Source organism: Odocoileus virginianus, chromosome 2 (assembly GCF_023699985.2).
Source record: "Odocoileus virginianus isolate 20LAN1187 ecotype Illinois chromosome 2, Ovbor_1.2, whole genome shotgun sequence".
Taxonomy (NCBI): domain Eukaryota; kingdom Metazoa; phylum Chordata; class Mammalia; order Artiodactyla; family Cervidae; genus Odocoileus; species Odocoileus virginianus.
Window position 1 is genome coordinate 29,493,551 of NC_069675.1, and position 27,370 is coordinate 29,520,920.

Here is a 27,370-nt window from a genome sequence, read left to right on the forward strand (position 1 = left end):
ATCAACGTGAATCAGCCTTAGGTATACATATGGCCCCTTCCTGCCCCCCACCCCATCCCACCTCCGGTTGTCACAGAGCACGAGGTTTGAGCTGTTTGTGTCATACAACAGATTTCCACTGACTGTCCACTTTACACGTGGTAATGTGTATGTTTCAGTGCTGCTCCCTCAATTCGTCCCACCCTCTTCTTCCCCCACTGTGTCCACAAGTCTCTTCTCTATGCCTGTGTCTCCACTGTTGCCCTATAAATAGGTTCATCAGTAACCATCTTTCTGGATTCCATATGTATGCGTTAATATACTGTATTTCCTTTTCTGTTTCTGACTTACTTCATTCTGTATAATAGGCTCTGGGTGCATCTGCCTCATTAGAACTGACTCAAATGCATTCCTCGTTCCTTATGTATTTAAATTTTCTCCACATGGCGTATGCCATTATTGCCTGCACCCAGGACTGACTCTCTCCCCCATCCTTGGTGTACCTCGGATGGTGGATATGTGTCCCTGCAGGCTAGCAGTGAACCAGCAGTGAAAGGAAAACTGATGATGCAGAAGAAGAGAGGGACAAAATTGCTCAGGCCATATCTCTGAGTAGACCAGAGGGGATGAGATCAGCCAGCAGAGGGTTGATTTAGGTCAGAGTGTGACCAGCTCACCCATTGCAATTGGAAGCAAGGCAGAGTTGTGGGTGCAGCTGCAGGCAGGCCCGTATATCCAAGGTATTGTTTCTTAGTTTCTTTTACAGAAATGGAATCGGATTCAGAGACTTTCCACCTTCCCACAGAGAGTGGGTGTCTATGAATTCCCTTTAAGGACCTTTTTATGACTGACTTCAATTTTATTTTCTTGAGTACTTTGGTCATGTCCTTCACTTTATTTGCACTTTACTGGTATCAATGACTGAATATCAATGATACTGACCCAAATGGGGACATTTTTGTAATTCTGGGAACTGAGACTATGGAATTCCCCTCTAACAGAGAGTGTGAATGTCACTCAGTCGTGTCCAACTCTCTGAGACCCTATGGACTATACAGTCCAGAATAATGGAGTGGGTAGCCATTCCCTTCTCGAGTGGATCTTCCCAACCCAGGGATCAAACCCAGGTCTGCTGCATTGCAGGTGGATTCTTTACCAGTTGAGCCACCAGGGAAGCCCCTAACAGAGAATTAAATGTTCTGATTTGCGAATCCTGATTGTGATCACTGTAGGATTTAGTCTCTTTCTGCTTCTCATCTCTGAGACAGATGCTGCCGACCTGTGAGTGGCTGCGTGGGGGTGGGAGATGGCTCCCAATTGTAGCGCTTGTCCTTTTCTGCAGGGTTTTGTTTTGATTTTTTTCACACTGCTCAGAGAGAATTCCACCCAAAGGTCCTCAAGTGCCTGGAAAAGGACAAGGAAAGAGCATCTCTGAATGGTGGCATTGTTAAATGCCAAGAACCTGCCTCTCCAGTGGATTATCTGAGACACTAAAACACTTTTCAAAGGCTTTGCTAAGTATTCATTGTGGTAAAGGACAATTTATACATTAAACTCACACTGGGGCCAGAAGTGGCCTTGGGTTAAATTGTGAACTGGATGATATTCATCGCCTTCTTTTTATTGCCTTTTCCCTCATAGTAAATGCTCCATCCCTTCCCCCTAAAATCCCTTGGAGTCTTCCCTCTCTCTTCCCCTTAGCTTTATATGATTGAGTGCCAGGAAAGGCTGTATATCAGTTACTTAGATCTTGTTCCTTCCCAGGGACATTGGTCCTGCTGCAGGCTTTTCAAACAGCTCCTTCTTCCTTACCCTCGCAGACTTCTAACAGCTTCTCTGCTTCCTGTGTGGTCTTACAGTCTGCCTCTACGCTGAAGTCAGTGGAGAACATGTGAACTGGCCTTATTTGCCAGCCAGCCTTAGCTTTGCCAAGACTTCCCCTGCTGTCTATCCTCCAGCCGAACATTTGAACTACTCTCGTTTCCTCAAACCCACCATGTTCCTTCTGTACCCCAACCTTTGGCGTGTACAGTGCCCTATCGCTGGAACATCCTTCTTTGCCGCTTTCCTTTGTCCCTTATTCATTCCAGAGATCTAAGTTTAGGTGTCCTTCTCCCGGAAGCCTCCCCTGACTCCTCCCATTCAGGTTAGTTGCTCCTCATAAATAATTTTTAGTACTAGCCCCATTATATTGTAAAAGTTTGTATGTTTCTCTTCTCCCTCTTCCCCAACTGAGATTTTCATTGGGATGTGGCTCTGTCCACATGATTTCCCATTCTCGGGGAAGAGACCCAAATACCGGGTGGTGGTAGGTGATGGTGATGTCACTGTCAGCTGAACATAAGCTTAGCGGAGGCGTAGGACCTAAATTTTGAATGAATGAATGATAGGTTGAGTTTAGATCAGTGTACTGCCGGCATGCATGCATAGTTGCTTCAGTCGTGTCCGACTCTTTGTGACTCTGTGGACTGTAGCCCACTAGGCTCCTCCGTCCATGGGATTCTCCAGGCAAGAATATTGGAGTGACTTGGCATTCCCTCCTCAGGTCCTTCCTGACCCATGGATGGAACCTACATCCTCGGCATTAGTAGGTGGATTCTTTACCACTGAACCACCAGGAAAGCTCCAGATCAATGTACTACCTCTCCTAAACATAGATACATTTTAGTCCCTAATTTTCTCCTACAAACAGGCTAGAAATCCCATTTTATAGTAGTTTAACAATAAATTTAAATCAGTAACATTTAGTAAATGCTTTTCATATTGGAGGTACTATGTTAGGAACTCAGGAGGCATATAAGGATGAATAATACACCGCTTCAGTCCTCAAGAAAAAATTCAAAATCTATCACACTTGTAAATACAAATATACTTTTTCTTAATAAACACACATATCTTCAAGGGGTTGGAAAGATTAAAATGTTTATTTTAAAATTTGACGTAAATTTGGAAAGCTGCTGAAAGTGAAGAAGAACCTTTAGACTCCTAGCGCCTACTGTGTGCTGTGGTTTTCTCATTATCAATGGTTTTCTCATTTAATACAGAATATCTGATAAGGTAATTGTTATTTCTGGTTGTGAAATGAGAGTATCTGTCTTTTGTCTGAAGTATTTTGGAGCCATTCTGTAGCTGGAGAAGGTATTTTCCTGCATTGGAAACAAGACCAGATACTTAATTTCTTTGACCTGTCCATATAAGGGTAAGATATAACCTTAAAATGAGGAGTTATTATTTTAAGGGTAAAGAGTTTCACTTTGACAAGATGAAAACAGTTATGGAGATGGAGGGTGGTGATGGCTGCTCAACAATGTGAATGTACTTAATGCCACTGAACTGCACACTTAACAATGTGTTAACAATGGCAGATTTTATGTGTATTTTATCAACACACAATGTAAAAATATAGGTCCTCACCAGGGAAGTCCCCAGCCTTCAGTTTTAAGTGTAGTTTAATTCATTCTTTTATTCAGCACTTTTTGAGGGCTGAGTATGAGCCAGGCACAATTCTAGGTACAAGAGACAATGAAAGAGATTGCTTTCCTCCTGGAGTTTATATCCTAACGGCAATAAACACTAAACATAGTGAATATTATATAGTAGTTAAAGGAGTTAATGTCTACAGAATAAAGAAAAATAAAAAGGGATAGAAGACATGGGAGTATGGGGATAGAAACTGCTAGTTTAGAAGGTGTTCAGGATAGGCTTCATTGAAAAGGTGACATTTAGAAAAGACAGTACTTGTCTCATGCACCCAACCTGGCATGGGTGCATGAGACAAGTGCTCGGGCCTGGTGCACTGGGAAGACCGCGAAGGATAAGGTAGAGAGGGAGGTGGGAGGGGGGATCGGGATAGGGAATACATGTAAATCCATGGCTGATTCATGTCAATGTATGACAAAAACCACTACAATATTGTAAAGTAGTTAGCCTCCAACTAATAAAAATAAATGAAAAAAAAAAAAAAAGACAGTAAAGAATCTGCCTGCAATGCAGGAGACCCTGGTTTGACCCCTGGGTTGGGAAGATCCCCTGGAGAAGGGAATGGCTATCCACTGCAGTATTCTTGCCTGGAGAATTCCATGGACAGGGGAGCCTGGCGAGCTATAGTCCATGGAGTCACAAAGAGTCGGATATGACTGAATGACTAATACTTTTACTGAAAAAGTGATATTTAAGAGAAGACTTAAAGAAGAGAAGCTTTTACTGAAAAGGTGATATTTAAGAGAAGACTTAAAGAAGAGAAGCTTACCCCAGAAGTGGACATACGGCTTGATGCAAGAGACATGAGTAGAATGAAGTGAGTTAGGAGTATAACAGGAAATGAGATCAGAAAGGGAAATGGGGGAGTGGGGGCGGTGAGTCTACAGTAGCCCATTTCGTTAAAAAATGAGAGACTTTTACTACTTTGAATTGGGATTTATTCTTCTGCATATTTTTTTTCTTTCTTTTTATTTATTTATTTATTTATTTATTTATTAGTTGGAGGCTAATTACTTTACATCATTACAGTAGTTTTTGTCATACATTGAAATGAATTAGCCATGGATTTACATGTATTCCCCATCCTGGTCCCCCCTCCCACCTCCCTTTCCACCCGATCCCTCTGGGTCTTCCCAGTGCACCAGGCCCGAGCACTTGTCTCAAAAATATGGAACGCTTCACGAATTTGTGTGTCATCCTTGCGCAGGGGCCATGCTAATCTTCTCTGTATCGTTCCAATTTTAGTATATGTGCTGCTGAAGCGAGCACTCTTCTGTATATTTTAAAAAAAGCTGTACTTTTTACTATTAAAAAAAAATAGGGCCAATCTAAAGAAGGAGCCCCCCCAATATCTTTCAAAAGTTTTGCTGAGGATTAATTTATATATGATAAAACATACCTGTTTTAATTATACAGCTCCATGGTTTTTGGTATATTTACAGAATTACACCACCATCACCACAATCAATTATTTTAGAACTTTCCATCTCCCCTTAAAATCCCTTAAGCCCATTTTCAGTTACTCTTTGTTCTCATCCCAGTCCCAGGAAACCACGAATCTTATTTTCTGTCTTTATATATTTGCCTTTTCTGGACGTTTCATATAAATGGAATTTTACAATATAGACATTTTGTTTCTAGCTTCTTTCACTTAGTATATTTTAAGGTTCATCTGCTCAGATTATCCAGGTTCATGCATGTATCAGTTTATTTCTTTTTATTGTCAAATAGTATTCCATTGTATGACTATATCACATTTTATTTACCCATTCATTCCTTGGTGGACTTTTGGGTTTTCCCCTTTCTGACTGTCATCAATAGATCTGCTACACAGATTCATGTTCAAGTACTTATGTTAATATATGTTTCATTTCTCTTGGGTATGAGTGGAATTTCTGGGTCATATGGTGAATTTATATTTAACCTTTCAAGAAACTGCCAAACTGTTTTCTAAAATAGTTGTACTATTTTATACTTTTTTCACATTCTTCCCAGCACTGGTTTATGCCTTTTTGTTTTTTGTTTGTTTCCTCTGTTCATTATTTATTTTTTTCTGCCTTTCCACTGATTACTTATACATTTTTTAAGAATTCCATTTTGATTTATTTCACAAATGAGCATCTGAGCACACACAAAAAAATAGTATTTGGGGGTATATTTCTTTGTGTATCTTTTTTTAGTGGTTGCTCTATATATCATATATATAATTTGTCATCTTCAACATTTTTATCAGTTCCAGTGAATTGAAGAAACTTTATTTTCCTTTATCCTCTCCTGTTGATGATAGGATTTGAGAACCACATGAAGCAATATTACAATTTTTGCTTCAACTGTCAAACATACCAGCAAATTCAAAAGGAGAGTCTACTGTATTTACTCATATTTTTACTTTTCATTCTTCTTTCTGTCTTCCTGATATTCCTCCTCTTATCATTTCCGTTCTAGTTAAAAACTTCCTTTAGCCATTGCTTTATGGTGGTTTTGCTGGTGAGAAGTAGTTTTAGTTTTCTTTAATCTGAGAATATTTTGATCTTCCTTGTTTTCCCCCCAAAGAATATTACTACTGGGTATGGGATACTTGGTGGCTCAGACAGTAAAGAATCTGCCTGAAATGCAGAACACCTGGGTTCCGTCCCTGGGTTGGGAAGATTCCCTGGAGAAGGGAATGGCTACCCACTCAAGTATTCTTGCCTGGAGGATCCTCATGGACAGAGGAGCCTGGTGGGCTACAGTCCATGGGGTCACAAAGAGTCAGACACAACTGAATGACTAACACTTTCAACACTTTGATGGGATTCTGAGTTGACAGTTCTTTTAGCACTTTTCTCTCAGGCCACTTCCTTCTGGCCTCAGTGGTTTCTCTTAAGAAATCCACCGACAATAAAACCACCATATAACCCAGCAATCCCATTACTAAGCATATATCCTGAGGAAATCAAAACTGAAAAAGACACATGGAACCCAATGTTCATTGCAGCTCTATTTACAATAGCTCGGACATGGAAGCAACCTAGATGTCCATCATCAGATGAATGGATAAAGAAGCTGTGGTACATATATTCAATGGAATGTTACTCAGCCATAAAAAGGAATGCATTTGAGTCAGTCCTAATGAGGTGGATGAACCTAGAGCCTATTATACAGAGTGAAGTAAGTTAGAGAAAAATGATCATATACTAACACATATATATGGAATCTAGAAAGATGGTCCTGATGAACTATCTGCAGAGCAGCAGTGGGGACAGACATTGAGAACAGACGTACGGACATGGCTGGTGGGGGAAGAAGGAGAGAGTGGGAGGCATGGATAGAGCAGCATGGAAACATGCATTACCATATGTAAATAGACAGCCAATGGGAATTTTCTGTATGACTCGGGGAACTCAAACTGGGGCTTGAAAACAACCTAGAGGGGTGGAGTGGGGAGGGAGGTGGGAGGGATATTCAAGTAGGCGGGGACATGGCTAAACCTATGGCTGATTCATGTTGATATTTGGTAGAAACCAATGCAATACTATAAATAAATAGTATTTATTTAAAAATAAATAAATTTTAAAAAAGGTTAAGGTAGTAAATTTCATGTTATGTGTATTTTAGTACTATTAAACTTTTTTTTAATTAAGAGAAGAAATCCACTTACATTTGAATTGACTACTTCTATTATTCAAATTGGGTTATTTCTACTGTTCTTTTTTCAAGTTCATTGAGTCTGTCCTTTCTCATCTTCATTCTGCTGTTGAACCCTGTACTTACCAGGGCTGCCATAACAAACTACCGTAACCTGGGCAAGTTAAAATAACAGAAATTTAGTGGCCCAAGTTTAAAGTTTGGCTAGAAGTTTGATATCAGTGTGTTGATAGAGCCATACCACCTCTGAAACTTGTAGGGGAGAATTTCTTCCATGTTTCTTTTAGTTTCTGGTGTTTGCCAGTAATCCTTGGTGTTGCCTGGCTTATAAGATGCATCACTCCAATCTCTGCCTGTGGTCACATGGCTGTCTTCTTTGTGTATCTTTGTCCTTTTCTTATAAGTGTATCAGTCATATTGAATTGGGCTTCCCTGGTGGCTCAGTGGTAAAGAAACTGCCTGCCAAGGCAGGAGACGTGGGTTCGATCCCTGGTTCAGGAAGATCCCCTGGAGAAGGAGATGGCACCCCATTCCAGTGTTCTTGCCTGGGAAATGCCATGGACAGAGGAGCCTGGCAGGCTACAGTCTATGGGGTCACAAGAGAGTTGCACACGACTTAGCAACTAAACAACAACAGCTCACTGGATTAGGGGCTCATCCTTCTCCAGTCTAATCTCATCTTAACTAATTATATTTGCAATGACTCTATTTCCAAATACAGTCGCATTCTGAGGTGCGATGAGTTAGGACTTCAAGTACCTTTTGGGTAGAACATATTTTAACCCAAAATAAACCTATCCATTGAGTCTTTTATTTTGGTCATTGTATTTTCATTTATAAAATACCCATTTGGTTCTTCTTTATATCATCTGTTTTTTGCTGAGATTTTTCCACTTTTTCATTTGTTTAAATCACTCTTTAAATTACTTACTTAATTGCTCATCAAAGCAGTTTTATGAAGGCTGCTTCTAGGGTCCTCGTCAGATAATTCCAACATCTTAGTCATCTCTGTGTTGGTGTCAGTTGTCTTTTCTCATTTAAGTAGAGATTTTCCTGGTTATTGGTATGACAACTGATTTTCAATTATATCCTGGACGTTATGAGACTCGACCTCATTTAAATCTTCTGTCTTAGCCGCTCTCCTCTGACACAGGGCCAGTGGGGGAAGGTGAAAGTGCCCACTGGCTGTTGCAGGTGGAAGTGAAGGATCCTGCTTCTGGCTCAGTCTCTGCTGACAGCCTAGGGGAGGAGGGTCTCCTAGTGACTGCTGGATAGAGTGGGCGTTCAGGCTCCCCAGTTGGCTTCCACTGACATCTGCTGGCAACCACAACATGCTGGTTGACACAGGGAGGGGAATCTTGTAACTCCTTATGTGGCTTCCACTGACACTTCAAGGGGAGATTTGATTATCACCTAGCAGGAATGGAAGTCTTGGTTTTCTTTGACACCACCTTAGTCATTGGTGGGGGTGGCTCATTATAGTTGGGTAGGGGGACAAGTCCAGTCAACCCACATGGCCTCCAGTGACATCGTGGGGAGGTCTGCACCTCACTGCGGCTGGGCAAGAGTGGAAGTCTCAACTCTACTCTGCCTTTGCCGACAGGGGTGAATTGGGGCCAGTTTTTTTCTGTGGTGTTTGAAGTAGAGCGGTTTTTGTCTAATAAGAGTTTTCTGTCTTGCTGCCCATTTTCTGGCCCTTGGCTGGAGAAAAAAGACTTTTGTTCTTTTTTGTCTGTGACCTTTGATGTTTCTGGATTGCAGCTTCAGCAGTACCCAGTCAGTTATAGGCAAGGTAAAAAAAAAAAACAACAAGGGAATTTATTGCTGTGCATTCTTTGGGGTGTGAGGTCCCTAACTGGTCTGTGCTCTTCACTCCATCTTTTATGTGTAATATCCAGAGTTTTTTTTAAAGCTGTACTTAGTAGTATTCTTGGGCTTCCCTGGCTTCCCTTGGGCACAGCTGGTAAAGAACCTGCCTGCAATGCAGGAGACCTGGTTCCATCCCTGAGTTGGGAAGATCCCCTGGAGGAGGGCATGGCAACCCACTCCAGTAAGTATTCTTGCCTGGAGAATCCCCATGGACAGAGGAGCCTCGAAGGCTACAGTCCATGGGGTCACGAAGAGCCAGACACAGCCGAGCGGCTAAGCACAGCAGAGTGCAGTAGAAGGATGGGCAGGAGTGTGTCTACTTCACGCTGTCCTTGCCTCTCCTGATAGTTGAAGCACCTATGATAACATAGAATATTCAAGATCCTACCATTACACCTTACAAAATGAGACCAATTAGGAAAGAAGGTAAGTACAATTATTGGGGGAACAAAGCTAGTTGGTTCTTTCCAGGTCACAGCCTTAAGTTCAATATATTAGTCTTTACCTCTGTCTTCTCTAAGTAGAAATTTAGGTTGGAAAATCCACTGGAGACAGACATTATTCTTGCTAATATTTCATGTTCATATTTGATTACACATGTTGTGATTAAAGTAATGAAAGTGGAATCATTTGTTAACTTGGAAATTACTGAATTCTTATCAAGACCCTGATGAGAATGTTGAAAAGTAGCCACGGGGAAAATTGTGTTTGAAGACATCCTTCACACTTTCCATGAGTTAATTATAGTCACTAATTTTCATATGTACACAATGTGTACATCTCTTCAATATTAATGTGTTAGCCGCTCAGTCTCATGTGACCCCATGGACTATAACCCACCAGGCTCCTCTGTCCATGGAATTCTCCAGGAAAGAATACTGGAGTGGGTAGCCATTCTCTTCTCCAGAGGATCTTCCTGAACCAGGGATCGAACCCACGTCTCCGGCATTGCAGGCAGATTCTTTACTGTCTGAGCTACCAGGGAAGCAAAGAAATTGGCACAAGTTTACATGCTCAGTTCAGCTCAGTTCAGTTGCTCAGTCGTGTCCGACTTTTTGTGACCCCATGGACTGCAGCACGCCAGGCTTCCCTGTTCATCACCAACTCCCAGAGCTTGCTCAAACTCATGTCCATCGCATCAGTGATGCCATTCAACCATCTCATCTTCTGTCATCCCCTTCTCCTCCCACCTCAGTCTTTCCTGGCATCAGGGTCTTTTCCAATGAGTCGGTTCTTCCCATCAGGTGGCCAAAGTATTGGAGTTTCAGCTTCAGCATCAGTCCTTCCAATGAATATTCAGGACTGATTTCCTTTAGGATGGACTGGTTGGATCTCCTTGCAGTCCAAGGGACTCTCAAGAGTCTTCTCCAATACCACAGTTCAAATGTAAACACCACAGTTTACATGCTATCTATGGGCAAAGCTGGGATTTGAACCCATGCAGTCTGGCTCCAGTCTTTGTGCTTAACTGTAACACTATACTGCTGTGCTAAGTAAATGAGATAAACACTCAAAAATAGGTTGTAATGTGATCCTGAACAGTGTTCCACCATGAGATAAGGTCACCAGTTGGCCACAGCACTGTGTCACATGGTCACTTTAGCTGAATTCCTATTGAGGTGAGGGGAGGGATTCTGCATAGTGGAATTGTATCTGATGTTCCAATAATGTAAGTTGATTTTAGAGTTGTATTAAAAAATGGAAAATGTTATAAAAGTGCAAAGTATAAATAAATCAGAACTACTAACATTGCAAACATTTCAAAGTTACAAGGTAAGGCAGTGATTATCTGAATTTTCATTTCCTGAATGATGTGAAGGATGAAACAGAAGTAGAGAAACACAATACTGCTGGGTTTAGTGCATTGCATAAAAAATGTTCAGAAACTAATTATGAATATTTGCTGCCTTAAGCCATATGCCCTTAGACTAACTTGTATTTTTCATTACTGATAAATATATTATTTAGAGTCTAGAGTTACTGAAATGCCCTGTGTTTGACTGTAAAATTTAATATGTAAAAGATAATGGGCTGTCTCTAAAATACATTTTAAAAAACATTCTTATTCAGAGAAAGGACTTCATAGATAGGGCCTTTTCTCACAATAAGCAAAGAGAAATTGTTTCTTTACTTTTGTAATAATATCACTGAAACCTCCAGGCAAAAGTAATAAGAACATACAGAAGGCAGAGAAATTAATCTGATTATTAAGATTTGCTTAAATGTTGTAAAACCAGTGTTGATTACAAATGATATATTAAATAGATATTATAGCTTCTAAACAAAGCAGGAGGAAATGAAAATCTGATGCTTTGAACTGTGATGGGCAATTGGGGAGGAGCTTTATGCTTTGCCACAGGTGTAATTTCTTTTTTCTTTTCTTTTTTTTTTTTTTACACAGGTGTAATTTCAAAGAACTACATACTCAAAGAAGGACCAAAGCTCAGCATTCCCTTTTTATTCTCTATTTACTAACATAAAAAAGAGTCACTGTAAAATTGCCTCACTGAGACTTTGGGATCTTGAAATTTCAATTTTAGCATCAAAAGTGTTTTGTGTATGCACCACACTTCCCTTCTGAGTTTGAAAAATTGACAAAAGAAATGTGATCATTACATGACTACAACAGTCTGCTTGTTTGATGATAACCTGGGGTCAACACTATCAAATATCAGCCTGTACAGATTCCTTTAGATACTTTTCAAATGCTCTTGTGACTGATGAGGATATTGAAGAAACTTTAAATGCCGAGATTACAATGAGAGAAAACCAAGTCTTCACTAGTCACAGTTCAATCAGAGAATGGGGCCTATATTAGGTATCCCATTTTGTGTAACAAATTATCCCCCAAATTAACTGCTTAAATGACAAATATTTATTATCTCACACAGTGTCTGAGGATTGGGAATCTGGGAGGTGCCTAGAGGGTGTTTCTGGTTCCGAGTCTCTCAAACAGATGCACCAGGCTGTCAGTCAGGGCGGCAGTCATCTGGCAGCCCATATGGGGAGGGATCACTTTCCAAGCTTACAGGCTTCTGATCCTTGCTGGCTGTGGGCTGGAGTCTTGGTTCCTTACGCATGGACCTCTCCATAGGTTGAGTGTTTGACTGTCTTCACAACATGACAGCTGTCTTCTCCCAGGTGAGTCATCTGAAGGAATCCAAAGATGGCAGCCATAGTCATTTATAACATAATCTTAGAAGTGACACGTCATTATTTCTGCTTTATTCTCTGGGTCACCCAGATGAACCATGGTACAGTGTGGGAGGGGCAAACACAAGGTCGTGAATACCAGGAAGCAAGGATCTTTGGGGGCCATCTTGGAAGCTGGCTATCACAGGTTCAGAGCAGATTTGCAGCCTGGATTCACCTGGAATGTAGGTTAGAGTATACCTCCTCTATTATTTTTTTCTTTTCTTTCTTTTTTTTAAATTTATTTTTTTATTGAAGGATAATTTCTCTACAGCATTTTGTTGTTTTCTGTCAAACCTCTACATCAATCAGCCAGAGGTATACATACATCCCCTCCCTTTTGAGCCTCCCTCCCATCTCCCTCCCCATCCCACCCCTCTAGGTTGACACAGAGCCCCTGTTTGAGTTTCCTGAGCCAGAGAGCAAATTCCCATTGGCTATCTATTTTACATATGGTAATATAAGTTTCCATGTTAAAATATACCTTCTCTAAAAGCCATTGTCAACTGTCGGGAAGAAACTACATCTCAGTCTATTAGTGACCGTGCAGACAGACCCTCAGGGTCAAATGGAAGGTTACTGACATCTCTCCGCTAAAGTTACAGAGCCTCTCTGCAACCTGAGTCCACTGATACACTAAGAAATAACAGTTCAACTTAGTCACTTTTTATGAGAGGCTAAAGTTGAATGGGTCTATGAAGACCTACAAGACCTTTTAGAACTAACACCCAAAAAAGATGTCCTTTTCATTATAGGGGACTGGAATGCAAAAGTAGGAAGTCAAGAAACACCTGGAGAAACAGGCAAATTTGGCCTTGGAGTACAGAATGAAGCAGGACAAAGGCGAATAGAGTTTTGCCAAGAGAACGCACTGGTCATAGCAAACACCCTCTTCCAACAACACAAGAGAAGACTCTACACATGAACATCACCAGATGGTCAATACCAAAATCAGACTGATTATATTCTTTGCAGCCAAAGATGGAGAAGCTCTATACAGTCAGCAAAAACAAGACCAGGAACAAGACTGTGGCTCAGAGCATGAACTCCTTATTGCCAAATTCAGACTTAAATTGAAGAAAGTAGGGAAAATCACTAGATCATTCAGGTATGACCTAAATCAAATCCCTTATGATTATACAGTGGAAGTGACAAATAGATTTAAGGGACTATATCTGATAGACAGAGTGCCTGATGAACTATGGATGGAGGTTCATGACGTTGTACAGGAGATGGGGATCAAGACCATTCCCAAGAAAAAGAAATGCAAAAAGGCAAAATGGTTGTCTGAAGAGGCTTTATAAATAGATGTGAAAAGAACAGAAGCAAAAAGCAAAGGAGAAAAGGAGAGATATACCCATTTGAATGCAGAGTTCCAAAGAATAGCAAGGAGAAATAAGAAAGCCTTCCTCAACGATCAATGCAAAAAATAGAGGAAAACAATAGAATGGGAAAGTCTAGAGATCTCTTCAAGAAAATTAGAAATACCCAGGGAACATTCATGCAAAGATGGGCTCGATAAAGGACAGAAACTCTATGGACCTAATAAAAGCAGAAGATGTTAAGAAGAAGTGGCAAGAATACACGGAAAAACTGTACAAAAAAGATCTTCATGACTCAGATAACCACAGTGGTGTGATCACCAACCTAGAGCCAGACATCCTAGAATGGGAAGTCAAGTGGGCCTTAGGAAGCATCACTATGAACAAAGCTAGTGGATGTGATGGAATTCCAGTTGAGCTATTTCAAATCCTAAAAGATGATGCTGTGAAAGTGCTGCACTCAATATGCCAGCAAATTTGGAAAACTCAGCAGTGGCCACAGGACTGGAAAAGGTCAGTATTCATTCCAATCCCAAAGAAAGGTAATGCTAAAGAATGCTCAAACTACCGCACAATTGCATTCATCTCACATGCTAGCAAAATAATGCTCAAAATTCTCCAAGCCAGGATTCAGCAATACGTGAACCATGAACTTCCAGATGCTCAAGCTGGTTTTAGCAAAGGCAGAGGAACCAGAGATCAAATTGCCAATATCTGCTGGATCATTGAAAAAGCAAGAGAGTTCCAGAAAAGGTCTATTTCTGCTTTACTGACTACGCCAAAGCCTTTGACTGTGTGGATCACAATAAACTGTAGAAAATTCTGAAAGAGATGGGAATACCAGAACACCTGACCTGCCTCTTGAGAAATCTGTATGCAGGTCAAGAAGGAACAGTTAGAACTGGACATGGAACAACAGACCAGTTCCAAACAGGTAAAGGAGTATGTCAAGGCTATATATTGTCACACTGCTTATTTAACTTATATGCAGAGTACATCACGAGAATTGCTGGGCTGGAGGAAGTACAAGCTGGAATCAAGATTTCTGGGAGAAATATCAATAACCTCAGATATGCAGATGACACTACCCTTATGGCAGAAAGTGAAAAAGAACTAAAGAGTCTCGATGAAAGTGAAAGAGAGTGAAAAAGTTGGCTTAAAGCTCAACATTCAGAAAACTGAGATCATGGCATCTGGTCCCATCACTTCATGGCAAATAGATGGGGAAACAGTGGAAACAGTGGCTGACTTTATTTTTCTGGGCTCCAAAATCAGTGCAGATGGTGACTACAGCCATGAAATTAATAAACGCTTAGTCCTTGGAAGGAAAGTTATGACCAACCTAGACAGCATATTAAAAAGCAGAGACACTACTTTGCCAACAAAGGTATATCTAGTCAAGGCTATGGTTTTTCCAGTGGTCATGTATGGATGTGAGAGTTGGACTATAAAGAAAGCTGAGTGCCAAAGAATTGATTCTTTTGAACTCTGGTGTTCTAGAAGACTCTTGAGAGTCCCTTGGACTGCAAGGAGATCCAACCAGTCCATCCTAAAGGAAAGCAGTCCTGAGTGTTCAGTGGAAGGACTGATGCTGAAGCTGAAACTCCAATACTTTGGCCACTGACTCCTTGGAAAAGACCCTGATGCTGGGAAAGATTGAAGGCAGGAGGAGAAGGGGACAACAGAGGATGAGATGGTTGGATGGCATCATCGACTCAATGGACATGAGTTTGGTTAAACTCTGGGAGTTGGTGATGGACAGGGAAGCCTGGTGTGCTGCAGTCCATGGGGTCACAAAGAGTCAGACAGGACTGAGCGACTAAACTGAACTGAACTGATGAGTACCAAGGTCCACATTTAATTTCAAAAGTGTGTATGTTAATCTGAGAAGGATAGAACATATAACAAAGTTTCTTGCATGGTAGGCAGATTCTTTACCTGCTGAGCCACCAGGGAAGCCCCAATATAAGATAGTATGCCATCACAGTAAGTTATTACCAATTCTATGCACTTAGGATTCAAGTTTAAAAATTTCACTATGAAAAAGATGATAAACAAGAGACCTTTCAGCTTATTTCCCAGGTTGAATAAGTTAATTGGATATTTTGATATCAGCAGGAATCAATAACTGCTTCTAGCTTTTCTATTTTAGGTATAAGATGTCACTTTGAGTTATTCTGGTGGTAAATTGGCAGGTAGTGATACAATCATTAAAATTATTATATAAAATTCTTGACTTTTTGAAAAAGAAATTTCAGATAGTTTTCAATATAGGAAAATCTTCTAAAGAGCTTCATATAAATCAGCTTCTTGAAACTCATCAACCATAAGGTACCTGACCCAGGCAAAGCAGACAGAATGGTTGGGCATAAGTAGCTCTACTGAATTTACATGCACAAATACTCAATTTTAAACCCGATAGGATTTTAATCATTAACTAATTTAAGTCTTCTGGTAAACTCAGGACCTGTCTGATAGGATAGAAAGGCTTCTTTGAAAGGCAGAGTATTGGCAATAGATGACTTCTTCCCTTATCTAACCCTCCAGGTTATCTGTGCTTACATCTGCCCTCAGCCCCAGGCAATCTGTGCCCCTGGATGCTTTACCCTTCAAGGGAAGGAGGGAATTATTATAGGTCAAGAGACTGTGATTTCTGCCTGAGGGGGGGAAAGGAGCCTGGGTGGTATTTGGATGCTGACTTTATTTTAGCAGTGGTTCTTCACCTTGGCTGCATAAGATAGAATCAGATTCTCCTGGGGAGAGACCCAGGTGCCAAACCCTTAATAATCTCTGCAGGTGATTTCAGTGTACAGACAAAGTTGAGAATCCTAGTTTTGGGACACCAAGTCTCATTTAAGTGCCCATCAGAATCACCTGGAGAGAATGTTAGTTATAGAAGGCTAGGTCCTCACCTCTGGAGTTTCAGATTCAGGAAGTCCGGCCGGCTGTGCTGTGCTTAGTCGCTCAGTTGTGTCCAACTCTTTGTGACCCCGTGGACTGTGGCCCGCCAGCCTCCTCTGTCGATGGGGATTCTCCAGGCAAGAATACAGGAGTGGGTTGCCACGCCCTTCTCCAGGGGATCTTCCCAACCCAGGGATTGAATCCAGGTCTCCCGCATCGCAGGCGGATTCTTTACTGTCTGAGCCACCAGGAAAGCCCAAGAATACTGGAGGGGTAGCCTAACTCTGGGAGAAGGCAATGGCAACCCACCCCAGTACCCTTGCCTGGAAAATCCCATGGGCGGAGGAGCCTGGTAGGCTGCAGTTCATGGGGTCGCGAAGAGTCGCACACGACTGAGCGACCTCACTTTCACTTTTCACTTTCATGCATTGGAGAAAGAAATGGCAACCCACTCCAGTGTTCTTGCCTGGAGGATCCCAGGGACGGCGGAGTCTGGTGGGCTGCTGTCTATGGGATCGCACAGAGTCGGACATGACTGAAGCGACCTAGCAGCAGCAGCAGCAGCCTAACTCTTCTCCAGGGGATCTTCCCGACCCAGGAATCGAACCGGGCTCTCCTGCGTTGCAGATGGATTCTTTACCAGCTGAGCTACCAGGGGAGCCCAGTAAGGTCTGGGGTGGGACCCAATAATTTGCATTTTAGCAGCTTCCCAGATGAAGCGGTTGCTGCTGTCCCACACTTTGAGAACCCATCTTAGAAGAGCTAGATTCTTGATACATACTGGAGTTCAGCTGTGAGTGGGGCCTAAGGAGTGGAATGAAAATTAGAAGGAGAGGACAGACACCTCTAATTCCTCTCTTTTCAAAGGTAAAGTGAACTGGGATCTACCCCTGCATTGCTCATCCCCTATTTTCGTAGCCTTTATTTTACAACTTGAGAAAATAAAGGCTCTTTAAGGGTCATGTGAACAGCCCAAAGCTGGTTACACCGGAATTAAGCATCCCACTATTTAGCTGGTTTTCTTGCTCCTGCAGACCCACCTCTGCCCTGCCTCAGCACCGAATCTCCAGTTAACCCTGATCCATTTATTACCCTTCTCTCCTCCCCTGCCCCGCCCGCAGCGTTCTGACGTAGTTGCGCGGACGACGTGCACCAAAGCCCACAGGGGGCCGTCCTCGGTGGTGCGCCGCGTGCTGCGCAGGCGCAAGCCGCACGGCGCCGGAACCGGTGTCATGGATGGCGTCAACCGGGTGGTAAGTGAGGATCATCGGCAGGGCCTCTTGGCCTGCGCCCCGTCCGTGCGGAGGGAGTGTGACCTTGGGGTCGTGGCGGCGGAGCTCCGCACACCACTATTGTTCCTCCTGGCCCTTCACAGACGTTCAGAGGCCCTCTTCCGTAGGGGCTTCGGCTGTTCTTCGCCTCCGTGTTGGAGGAAACGGATTAGAACCAGTAGCTCACCTGGAAGTTGGATCTGGCTCCCATCAGAAGAGCAGATGTCCCTTTTCTTCTTCTCGCTTCTCATCCAAGCTGAGGTTCTCTAGAATACGGATGTGAGCTGGTGGTTAGAGGTGGAATGCACCTTAGCCCTTCCAGTTTCCTATGTGTTTAGAATTACTAAATTCAGTTGTCCTTTTAATTGTAGTCCTTGATTTTAGTATGGCCACTGTTGATTCTAAGCTGTATTATTTACCTGATATAACAGGTAATGTGATACTTTGTTACTCCACCACATATTTTTAGAGGTCTCCCTCACCCTTCCACTTTCCCATCCTTAAATATCTTAATGTTTAAGTGTACAATTGAAATTGATAAACGGAGACATTGCTCTCCTACCGTTAAGGAGTACCTAAACCTCACATGAGAATTGATAGGCTAAATGGCCTTGTCAGACCTTCTGTCAGTCTTAAAAACCTGAATTAAAGATAAAGTCAGGGAGTCATGTTTATTTTCAGTTCAAGTCAGAAGTTCACATTTGGTAAAAGGCAATGTAGCTTGTCCAGATATGTGGTATTTTATGGGTTCCACCTATACATACACAGCATAAAAGGGTTCATGTCTAGAGAAAAGTTATTAATGTGTATCCATTGTCTGATTTTAGTGTGTTTTAAGATATGTAAAATAATTATACTTGAGTTCACCATGTATACCATTTGATTATGATGAAGATAAATATAAAGTCTAACTGTAGTCCTAGAAGAGAAAGTACATTCAGTTCCTACTTTGCTTTTGAGATTTTGTGTTGTAATGGGTCATTTTTGATGGCTGCTGTTACACTCTGAGGGTAGATCTTAAAAGATGTTTTTATCCCTAAGAGTTTTTCCCTCTAGCTTTAAATGTGATCACACTAGCTGAGATCAACACTGAAGCCTCAATTTAGCACTCCTTTATCAGGGTAAACCGTTTTAGAAGAAACAGCTAATCTAGAGCACCTAATCTTACTGTTTATACTTGTGAATAACATATTACTTAAAATATTACTGATTGGCTTATTTATAGGCTTACCCTTGGTCTTCAGAAGGATAAGTTTAAAACCTAACTACTCTTGGCATGAACGTATTTATTTACTGAGTAGTATCAAAAAGCAGTCCTTGAATAACAGAATTTTCAATTTGGCCTGTTAATTGCTGAAATAAGAGCAATTCAACTACATTCCTATTTTGTCATTTCTTATCAGTCCACTAGGTCAGGTCAGTATTGTTAGTATACTTAGCATGGCTCTCTCTTTTTCTTTCTTGCATTGAGTAATTTTAAATTTTTATTTATTTTTATATTTTATTTTATTTTTTGGCCATGCTGTATGACTTGCAATGAATCTTTGTTCCTTGACCAGGGATTGAACTCGTGCCCCCAGTAGTGAAGACACTGAGTCTTAACCACTGGACTGCCAGGACTATGGTGGAAGTGAAGTGCAACTTACATAGATTTGAAGGACTGAGTTTATTTCACAGGGCTATTTTTCTATTGATATTGACCAATTTTTAATCTGGTAAAAATCTGCTTTTAGGATGTTACTTACTCTCTGCAGACTATGGAAGGGTAAGGTTCATTTAGTTTCTTAGTTTCTGTCCTTAGTTTCTCTTAGGAAATCCTTTTTGTTGCAGTTTACTTGACCATGGTTCAGGATATCTTTTGGATTATGTGTGTTTTGGAAGTGGGAAGCATTTTGGTGACTATTGTAAATGCTTGCCCCAAACTTATGAGTTGGAATTTATTTACATTTGGGGAAATAATAAACTCTAAAAAAGCTCTTTGGTCTGTTTGAGAAAAGAGTAAACTGAAAACCAAAGGTTCATTTCCACTTGCCTTAAATTAATTTCCTTTCAAAAAGGACTGGGGAGGTTAAATACTGACACAGAAGTCAGGGAACGTGAAAATAAGCATACATCTTGATGAGATTTTTATCTCATATTTTCTTGTAGTATTGTGATTCAGGGCTTCCCTGATGGCTCAGCAGGTGAAGAATCTGCAATGCAGGAAACACAGGAGATGCCAGTTTAATCAAACCTGGGTTGGGAGGATCCCCTGGAGGAGGAAAGTGGTAGCCCACTCCAGTATTCCTGTCTGAAATACCCCTTGTACAGATGAACCTGGCAGACTATATAGTCCCTGGGGTCACGAAGAGTCAGATTTGACTGAGCAACCTACACACTCATTGTGATTCAGCCTTGTAGATAGATTGAGACTATGGATCTGAAATTAACACAATTTATGAAAAGCTAAGACTATACCGGGAATAGGATGCATTTAGTGAAAATCTTTGCGATGGCTTTTCTTTAGATATAAAATTAGAAAGTGTACATTTCATGTTTTCTAAGGCTGGGCACACTCAAACTTGAATGTAAAACTTTTAACAATTGCTTTTATGTAGGCTAAACTTTACAGATCTGTAATTGAAGATGTGATTGAAGGAGTGAGGGATCTCTTTGCTGAAGAAGGTGTAGAAGAACGAGTCTTAAAAGACTTGAAGCAGGTTTGTAGACAGTAAAAGTTTCTGTCTTTTGTTTTTTCAGCTTAAAAAATGGCTAAACTATAATTCAGACCTCTTAATTAGCATTTAACACTTACCCATTGATTGAGATTTCAGTTGACAATTTAAAAGTTAAAAGAATAGCAGTCAATATCCTATTTTTTTTTAAAAAGCAAACATTTTGTTTCTCTCTACAGCTCTGGGAAACAAAGGTTTTGCAATCTAAAGCCACAGAAGACTTCTTCAGAAATAGTGTTCATTCACCTCTATTCACGCTTCAGTTGCCACACAGCTTGCACCAAACATTGCAATCATCAGCAGGTTGGATACAGTTAGTAAATTAGTAGTATTTGTCTTTGTAACAAATTCTCCTTTGGTGGTGGTTTTGAATTAGGGTAATATTCTTAAGGTAAGAGGGCTTGGACTTCAAAAATCATTGTTAAATAAATGAATGCAGGATAAGTCATCACTGCCATGTAATTATTGATAAGAAAGTGAGGTTGTTTAAACTTTTAAACTATTTTTTTTTTAATTCTATAGTCACCAAAGGTGACAAAGCTATACTGCAGAAGAACAAGTTGTATAGTTCATGGGCTATTGGGAATACCTTCTGGTTATTTCAGAAAATTTAATTGTCTGTAGTCAAGGAGTAATCCAACCATTGTTGGTAAAGAAGCAGAGGGAAAGATGGGTGCTTGCAAACTTGAGCACCCTTTCTTCTTGCTGTCTGTATGTATGATAAATTTGCCATTTAATTGGAAGCAAAATGGAGCTTTTGTGAACAATCCCTTTTATAAACAGGGATGTGGAGGTTATTCAGGCTGCTTCACAGTTTTGGATATAAAATGATGGCTGGAAATGGACCTTACGCATATTGTCACTAATCTTGGTCCTACTAAATCTCAATCTCTGCTTGTAAGGGAAATATTTGTCCATAATATGTCTATTAGTTTACACTGGAAAAGATTAGCTGTTAAAAGATAAAGCAATGCTATTATGTCTTTCTAGCTTTTATTTCTTTTTTTCTCCCCTGATTCTTACAATCATTATGCTGTCCTGATATGTGTATGTGTATACATCTGCTTGTTGATACACAGAGACGCAGGCAGAGATACCGACAGGCGCAGAGGCACACACCAGCAGACACACCTAGATACAGGCATGCCCAGACACACACACACACACACACACACACACACACACAAGTAGGTTTTATTGGATTTAGCTGGAATTCAGTAGATTAATGTCTGCAAGGGTAGATTAAATTGTCAATACAAAGTGGATCGTTCATGGTATACTTGGGAAAATTCACATGAAAATCATGTGGGCCAAGGTAAAGGAGGCTTGTACCTCCTCTATAACAAGATGAGAGAATTTAAGTGTGGCAGCAGTCATAACTTACAGAGATGAAACCAACAAAGAGGGTTGAGTTACCAAGCACAGCTTTTATCTAATGCTGTGCTTAAAATGTAGAATATTGCACTTTTAAGAATTCACCATGGCAGTTTTAATTACTTAGTTGACACACTGAAACATTTTCCATCAAATTTTGGGTTTTTGACTCTGCTTTCATTTTTAACTTCGCTGTTTTATTAGGGCATTCCTTTTATTTCTGCGTTTAAATAACATTCTTTTACTCTTTTTCTCATCATTAAAGAACTTTAAAGATTTTTTTCCTTATGAGTGGCTTGAAGTGTGGTCAATGTGGAGGAGTAAAATACTTGATTGAATTTTATCAAAAGCGTAGTTCTTGAAAAAAGAATAGCCAGAACACTTCCACTTTCTGTCATTCAAAATTGCAATACTAGATTTTGCCGCAAGATGGTAATATTACCAATGATTTAAATCACAAAATAGTCTTGCAACTAATATATCTAGCTGACTTTCACTCAACACTTCATTCTAATTTCTTTCTTAGAGGTTAGAACAATGGAAATAATTGCATTTAAACAAGATAGTTTTTCTTATTCTCTTCTGCATCATTCATAATGAAGTGAAGAGGAAGCACGTGTATCCTGTAAAACTACACTATAGGCCTTATTGCCTTCCATCTTCATTTCTAGGTTACTCTAGTACCTAGTAAATAACCTCATGAAATTGGAAGTGCTTTTTATGTCTTCTCATTGTGTGCTTTTAAAAGCCTGATTAAGATAACCTAAACTTCTACAACCTTTTCATCTCTTGATAACGAGTTCTAATTAAATCTACAATGGAATAAGTCATTTGCCTTTGTCTGTTTAAAGTTTGTTTGCCCTATTATGTTTTCATTGACTGTATTACCCATTTGTGTAATAATTTGCTGTATCTTCACTTGTCAACTTTTTTTTCTTTTTTTTTGTTGAGGGGGCGTCTCAGGACCGCTTTACACTTTAAAATCGAGAAACTCAAAGTACTTTCTTTTGGGTTATAGATATCTATAATATTAGAAATTAAAGCTGAGACATTTCTAAAATGTTGATTTACTAACTTAAAAAGTGATTGTATGTTAATATGTATTTGTTAAAAATAACTATTTTCTAGAACAAAAAGTATTTAGTGAGAAGATTGGTATTGTTTCACTTTTCTGCAATTCTTGTTAATGTCTGGCTTAAATCAAGATAACTGGATTCTCTTATCTATTTCTAAATTTAATCTGTTATGATATGTAGTTTTAGGTAAACTACATACAAGAAGAAAATCTTATATTCCACGGTTAGATAATTGAAAAAGCAGGAGTATTTTAATAGCTTTTTCAGGTAATTTGGCACTAAGCTAAAACTCAACAAGTGGTAGCTTCTGAGAGGTTAGGTGCAAAGTAGAATCAGTATCAGTAGGACTTTTTGTTAAAGTTCCCTGGTGTATCTTGCACTTTGAATGACACTCTAACCTGTGTGTAATTTTGGTAACATATGTTGATGACTTGGAAAATGTTGGTTCGCTGAGTTAAATATTTGACACATTGTTCATGATACAGGATAAAAAGTCATTATCATCCCCCACATCTCAGAAAAGTGTTCTAAGTATTGGAAAGCAATGAAGCTCACTGTTGTGGATATAGAATTTCCAAAATTCTAATTTTTGCTTGAAAACTTGAATTTTATCATTCCTAAATAAACACTGTCAGTTTGTTTTTCTTTGAGGTGATGGGCACACTTAGTTCATTTTCAGAAAACTGCCATATACCCAACTTTGAAGAACTATGGTTACTATCAGTTTTTCTTTCAAGTAAAACTAGTGTTTCTTAAAAAAAAGAGATTAGCTATGTCAGCTCCCAACTTAAACAATAGTACCATTGCATCTCATTGTACTTCCTCGTACTTCTGTATGCTACAGAAATGCTTTATATGTTCTTCCAGTTTCTTCATACAGAATATTAAAAGGAAGTGTACTTGAGGGTTGACATTTAGTAAAAATAATTATTTGTAGTTACATTAAGGAACTTCTTAAGTGAGACAGTTTTGTTGTTGCTGATTTTATTTATTTTTTTAGTTGTGAGTAAATAGCAATGGGGAATAAATACAGTGAGCACTAGTAGGGTTTGGTGCTTACAGGCTTAATTTGCATGACAACGCCTTCAGTTTTAATCATTTGCGGCTTTGTGCCATAGAGCAGATGTCAGCAATACCCTGCCCCAAATGCTCAGTGAGAAATGAAAAAGGCATAAATTGCCCTGATACCCTGGTGGCTCAGATGGTGAAGAATCTGCCTGCACTGCGGAAGACCTGGGCTCTATTTCTGGGTTGGGAAGAGCCCCTGGAGGAGGGCATGGGAACCCACTCCAGTATTCTGGCCTGGAGAATCCCATGGACAGAGGAGCCTGGTGGGCTACAGTCCATGGGGTCACAAAAGTCGGACACGACTTAGTGACTAAGCAACCACCATTCTATTCTTATATATCATTTATAGTCTTTTAAAAAAAATGATTAATTTTAAAGAGCATCTTTAGAGTCACAGCAGATTTGAGAGACATTTCCCATGTACTGCTTGCTCCCTACTCAAGCATAGCCTCTTTAGTTATCAACGGCCCTCAGGAGAGTGGTTCAGCCACTTTGGAAAAGTTTGGCACTTCCTTACCAAACGACATATACCCTTATCATATGATCCAGCAATCACATTCTTTGGTAGGAACTGTGTGAAACTTTACTATAAAATTTTGTTAGTTCAGTTCTTTTGATGACTATAAAGAAACTCTTAAAACTCTCTTATAGCTCTGTTTGATTTATAAGAGTAGAGAGAATTATCCTTTGGGATTTATTTCAGAGTATTTAAAAGGGGAGAATTATTGCTATTTTTCCTCAAGAAATTCTTTTAATTGCTGCAGACAGTATGTTAACAGATTTTTGTTTCCTCTCAGGCTATGACTTAAGCTGTGTACCAGCCTAAGCTTTGCTCACTTCAGCTAATTAAGACTAATACCATTGTGTTCCTGCCACTCCAATTCTTTCTAATTTAGCCTTTCTAAAAGAATGCCTGTTAATAAGCAAAGCCATAGATGGCAGAGGATAAAAATAATTTTGTACCTCATTAACTATCAATCTCTGTAGCTTCACTTCTGTTGTCTTAATGTGACAAGAATGGTTAGTTAAAAAATTTTGCTCTTCTCAGCTGTTTTTTGTATGTGTTGGAGCCACTCTAATGTCAGAAATGGATCTTTGGGGAAGTCTTCCTTAACACAGTATGTGAAAAAAAATACCATAAAAATATTGCATTTACTATAACATGCTGCTTGAACATGCAAAAATTTTTTTATTTCATTAAAGAAAAGACATGGTCTTCTAACAGTCAGATTCAAGTAGATAAAATGAACCTTGAGGTAAGGTTTAAGATTATATTGGTCAACTAAGATCCTTCTAGTAACTGTTTGTTCTTTAGACTGATGTTTAAGTAAATTTTATTGAAGCATAGTAGATTGGAAATATGTTAGTTTCTTCTGTACAACAAAGTGAATCAGTTATAAAATACATATATCCACTCTTTTAGATGCTTTTCCCATATAGTTGAGAAGGCAATGGCACCCCACTCCAGTACTCTTGCCTGGAAAATCCCTTGGACGGAGGAGCCTGGTGGGCTGCAGTCCATGGGGTCACTAAGAGTTGGACACGACTGAGCGACTTCACTTTCACTTTTCCCAGATAAGTCATTACAGAGTTTTGAGAAGTTTCCTGTGCTATACAGTGGCTCCTTATTAATTACCTACTTTATATGTAGTAATATGTGTATGTTATTCCCGATCACCCAATTTATCCCTCTTCCATCTTTTCCCACCCTAGTAACTGTAAGTTTGTTTTCCCCATCTGTAACTCTATTTTATAAATAAGTTCATTTGTACCATTTTTTTTTATTCCACATATAAATGATATTATATATTTGTTTTTTTCTGACTTCACTCACTATGACAATCTCTAGGTTTTCACATTGCTGCAAATGACATTATTTTGTTCTTTTTTAGACTTAAAAAAAATTTTTTTTTCCATTTATTTTTATTAGTTGGAGGCTAATTACTTTACAATATTGTAGTGGTATTTTTAGACTTATTTTTAAACAATTGCATTTAAAACCATTTGGCCAACCTTTTAGATGTATAATAACCAAAGGGACAGTTAGCATAGGAAATTGGTGCAAATAAAGATAAATGAAATGATATGTTTAATGCAGGTTGAGTTGGTGTTCTCCTAAGAATTTATTGTCATATTTTTCTTCGCAGTTTACCTGAAGTCCTGCAGAGACTTCAGGAGACATGTTCTTTTAGATTTATTCTTAAAACTGTGCGTCTGTGACTGCATAATTACTTGACTAAAGTATTATAAATAAATTTTCATGAAATAAATGAATTGAAATTTCTTTTGAACCTATTAAAACTTAGAATGGTTTATGGTAGTTTACATTTTTGTTTTTTTTTGCTCAAAGTATAGTTGCTTGGAAACATGCCATAAAATTACTTTTTTCCTCTATGAAAAGTTGTGATGGAGGTACATTGACTTCCTAAAGACAATCTAGCTGTTTTCTTATGGATTTCTATAGTACAGTATACTTGATTGCAATGGGATTTTCTTTTGGTACTTAAAATAGTTGTAAAGTCTTTATCTGAAATTGTTGGGAAAAGATATGATTAACTATTTTTACCTCACTTGGAGTCAGAAAGTATAGAATTTATCATGGTTGAAATGTTAGTGATGGAAAGCATTAAAAAAGTAAGGTATACTTAGGGCAATTTTATTAAATTGGTAAAATCTAATGACTATATAATGTTTATTTTGTTTTCTATACAGCATCGTTAGTTATTCCTGCTGGTAGAACTCTTCCCAGTTTTGCTGCAGCAGAACTGGTATGTAGCTTATTTAAGATATATTTTTAAAAGAGATGCCCCAGTTTTAGTGAATGGTGGCCGAAGGCTGGGCAGAGATGTAATTTGTAAAACTTTAGTTGAATGAGGAAGGATGTTGTAAGGGATGGGAAGACAAAAATAGCTTCTATAACATAGGTGTCGGAAAAATTCAGGAGTTTCAGATGTAATATTTTCTTACCAGCTTTTCCTATTTTCCAGAGCAGCTGTTAGCATCCGCCAAGACTGTACCTACAAGATTAGGAAATTTCTAAAGTTACGTTGTATGGAGTTTTAATACACTGTATAATGTTTTATACTTAGTGGTTCCTAAGTAGATGATTTTTATATGCTGTATTTTCTGACCTTTTCCCTCCTAGCATTGAGGCAAATCATAGTTCTTCCTTTTATTTAAGTGGAATATTTTGGTTATTTTTTACCTTTGTATAATAGAGGTAGGTTTTCCCCCTAGGATATGGGGGCAGAAGGTAAAATTTAAAACTTAGATATAGAAAATTGACTAATTTTCAGGTGGAGAAAAACAGAACTATTTCTCTCTCTTTTTTAAAAAGGTTTCCCTGATGGCTTAGTGGTAAAAAAAATCCACCTGCCAATGCAGGAAATGCAGATTCCATCGCTGGATCAGGGACATCCCCTGGGGAAGGAAGTGGCAACTCATTCTAGTATTCTTGCCTGGAGAATCCCATAGACAGTGGAGCCTAGTGGGTTACA

The 27,370-nt window shown here is 39.5% G+C and overlaps 1 protein-coding gene, 1 long non-coding RNA gene and 1 other non-coding gene across 5 annotated transcripts in view; 1 reads left to right on the top strand and 2 right to left on the bottom strand.

The window, feature by feature from the left end:
- Nucleotides 1–4,621: 4,621 nt before the first annotated feature.
- Nucleotides 4,622–4,728, bottom strand: LOC139031801 (U6 spliceosomal RNA). Its single transcript, XR_011484318.1, has one exon. It is a non-coding gene; the product is annotated as a U6 spliceosomal RNA (small nuclear RNA).
- A 5,816-nt stretch (nt 4,729–10,544) lies between these two features.
- On the bottom strand, nt 10,545–27,118 carry LOC139038731 (uncharacterized). The gene is made up of 3 exons (XR_011491858.1): nt 26,841–27,118; nt 17,829–17,907; nt 10,545–12,105 (listed from the first exon to the last, which is right to left on the bottom strand). It is a non-coding gene; the product is annotated as an uncharacterized lncRNA (long non-coding RNA).
- GTF2A1L (general transcription factor IIA subunit 1 like) overlaps nt 17,520–27,370 on the top strand; it is a 94,328-nt gene continuing 84,477 nt past the window's right edge. For 2 of the 3 annotated variants that reach the window (XM_070478068.1, XM_020894139.2), the window contains exons 1-4: nt 17,520–17,623; nt 20,239–20,340; nt 20,535–20,658; nt 26,586–26,641. In XM_070478068.1, the coding sequence (XP_070334169.1) occupies nt 17,603–17,623; nt 20,239–20,340; nt 20,535–20,658; nt 26,586–26,641 (303 nt within the window). In that variant the 5' untranslated portion in view covers nt 17,520–17,602. The remainder of the gene's footprint in view (nt 17,624–20,238; nt 20,341–20,534; nt 20,659–26,585; nt 26,642–27,370) is intronic. The other variant, XM_020894138.2, reaches the window with a different exon arrangement.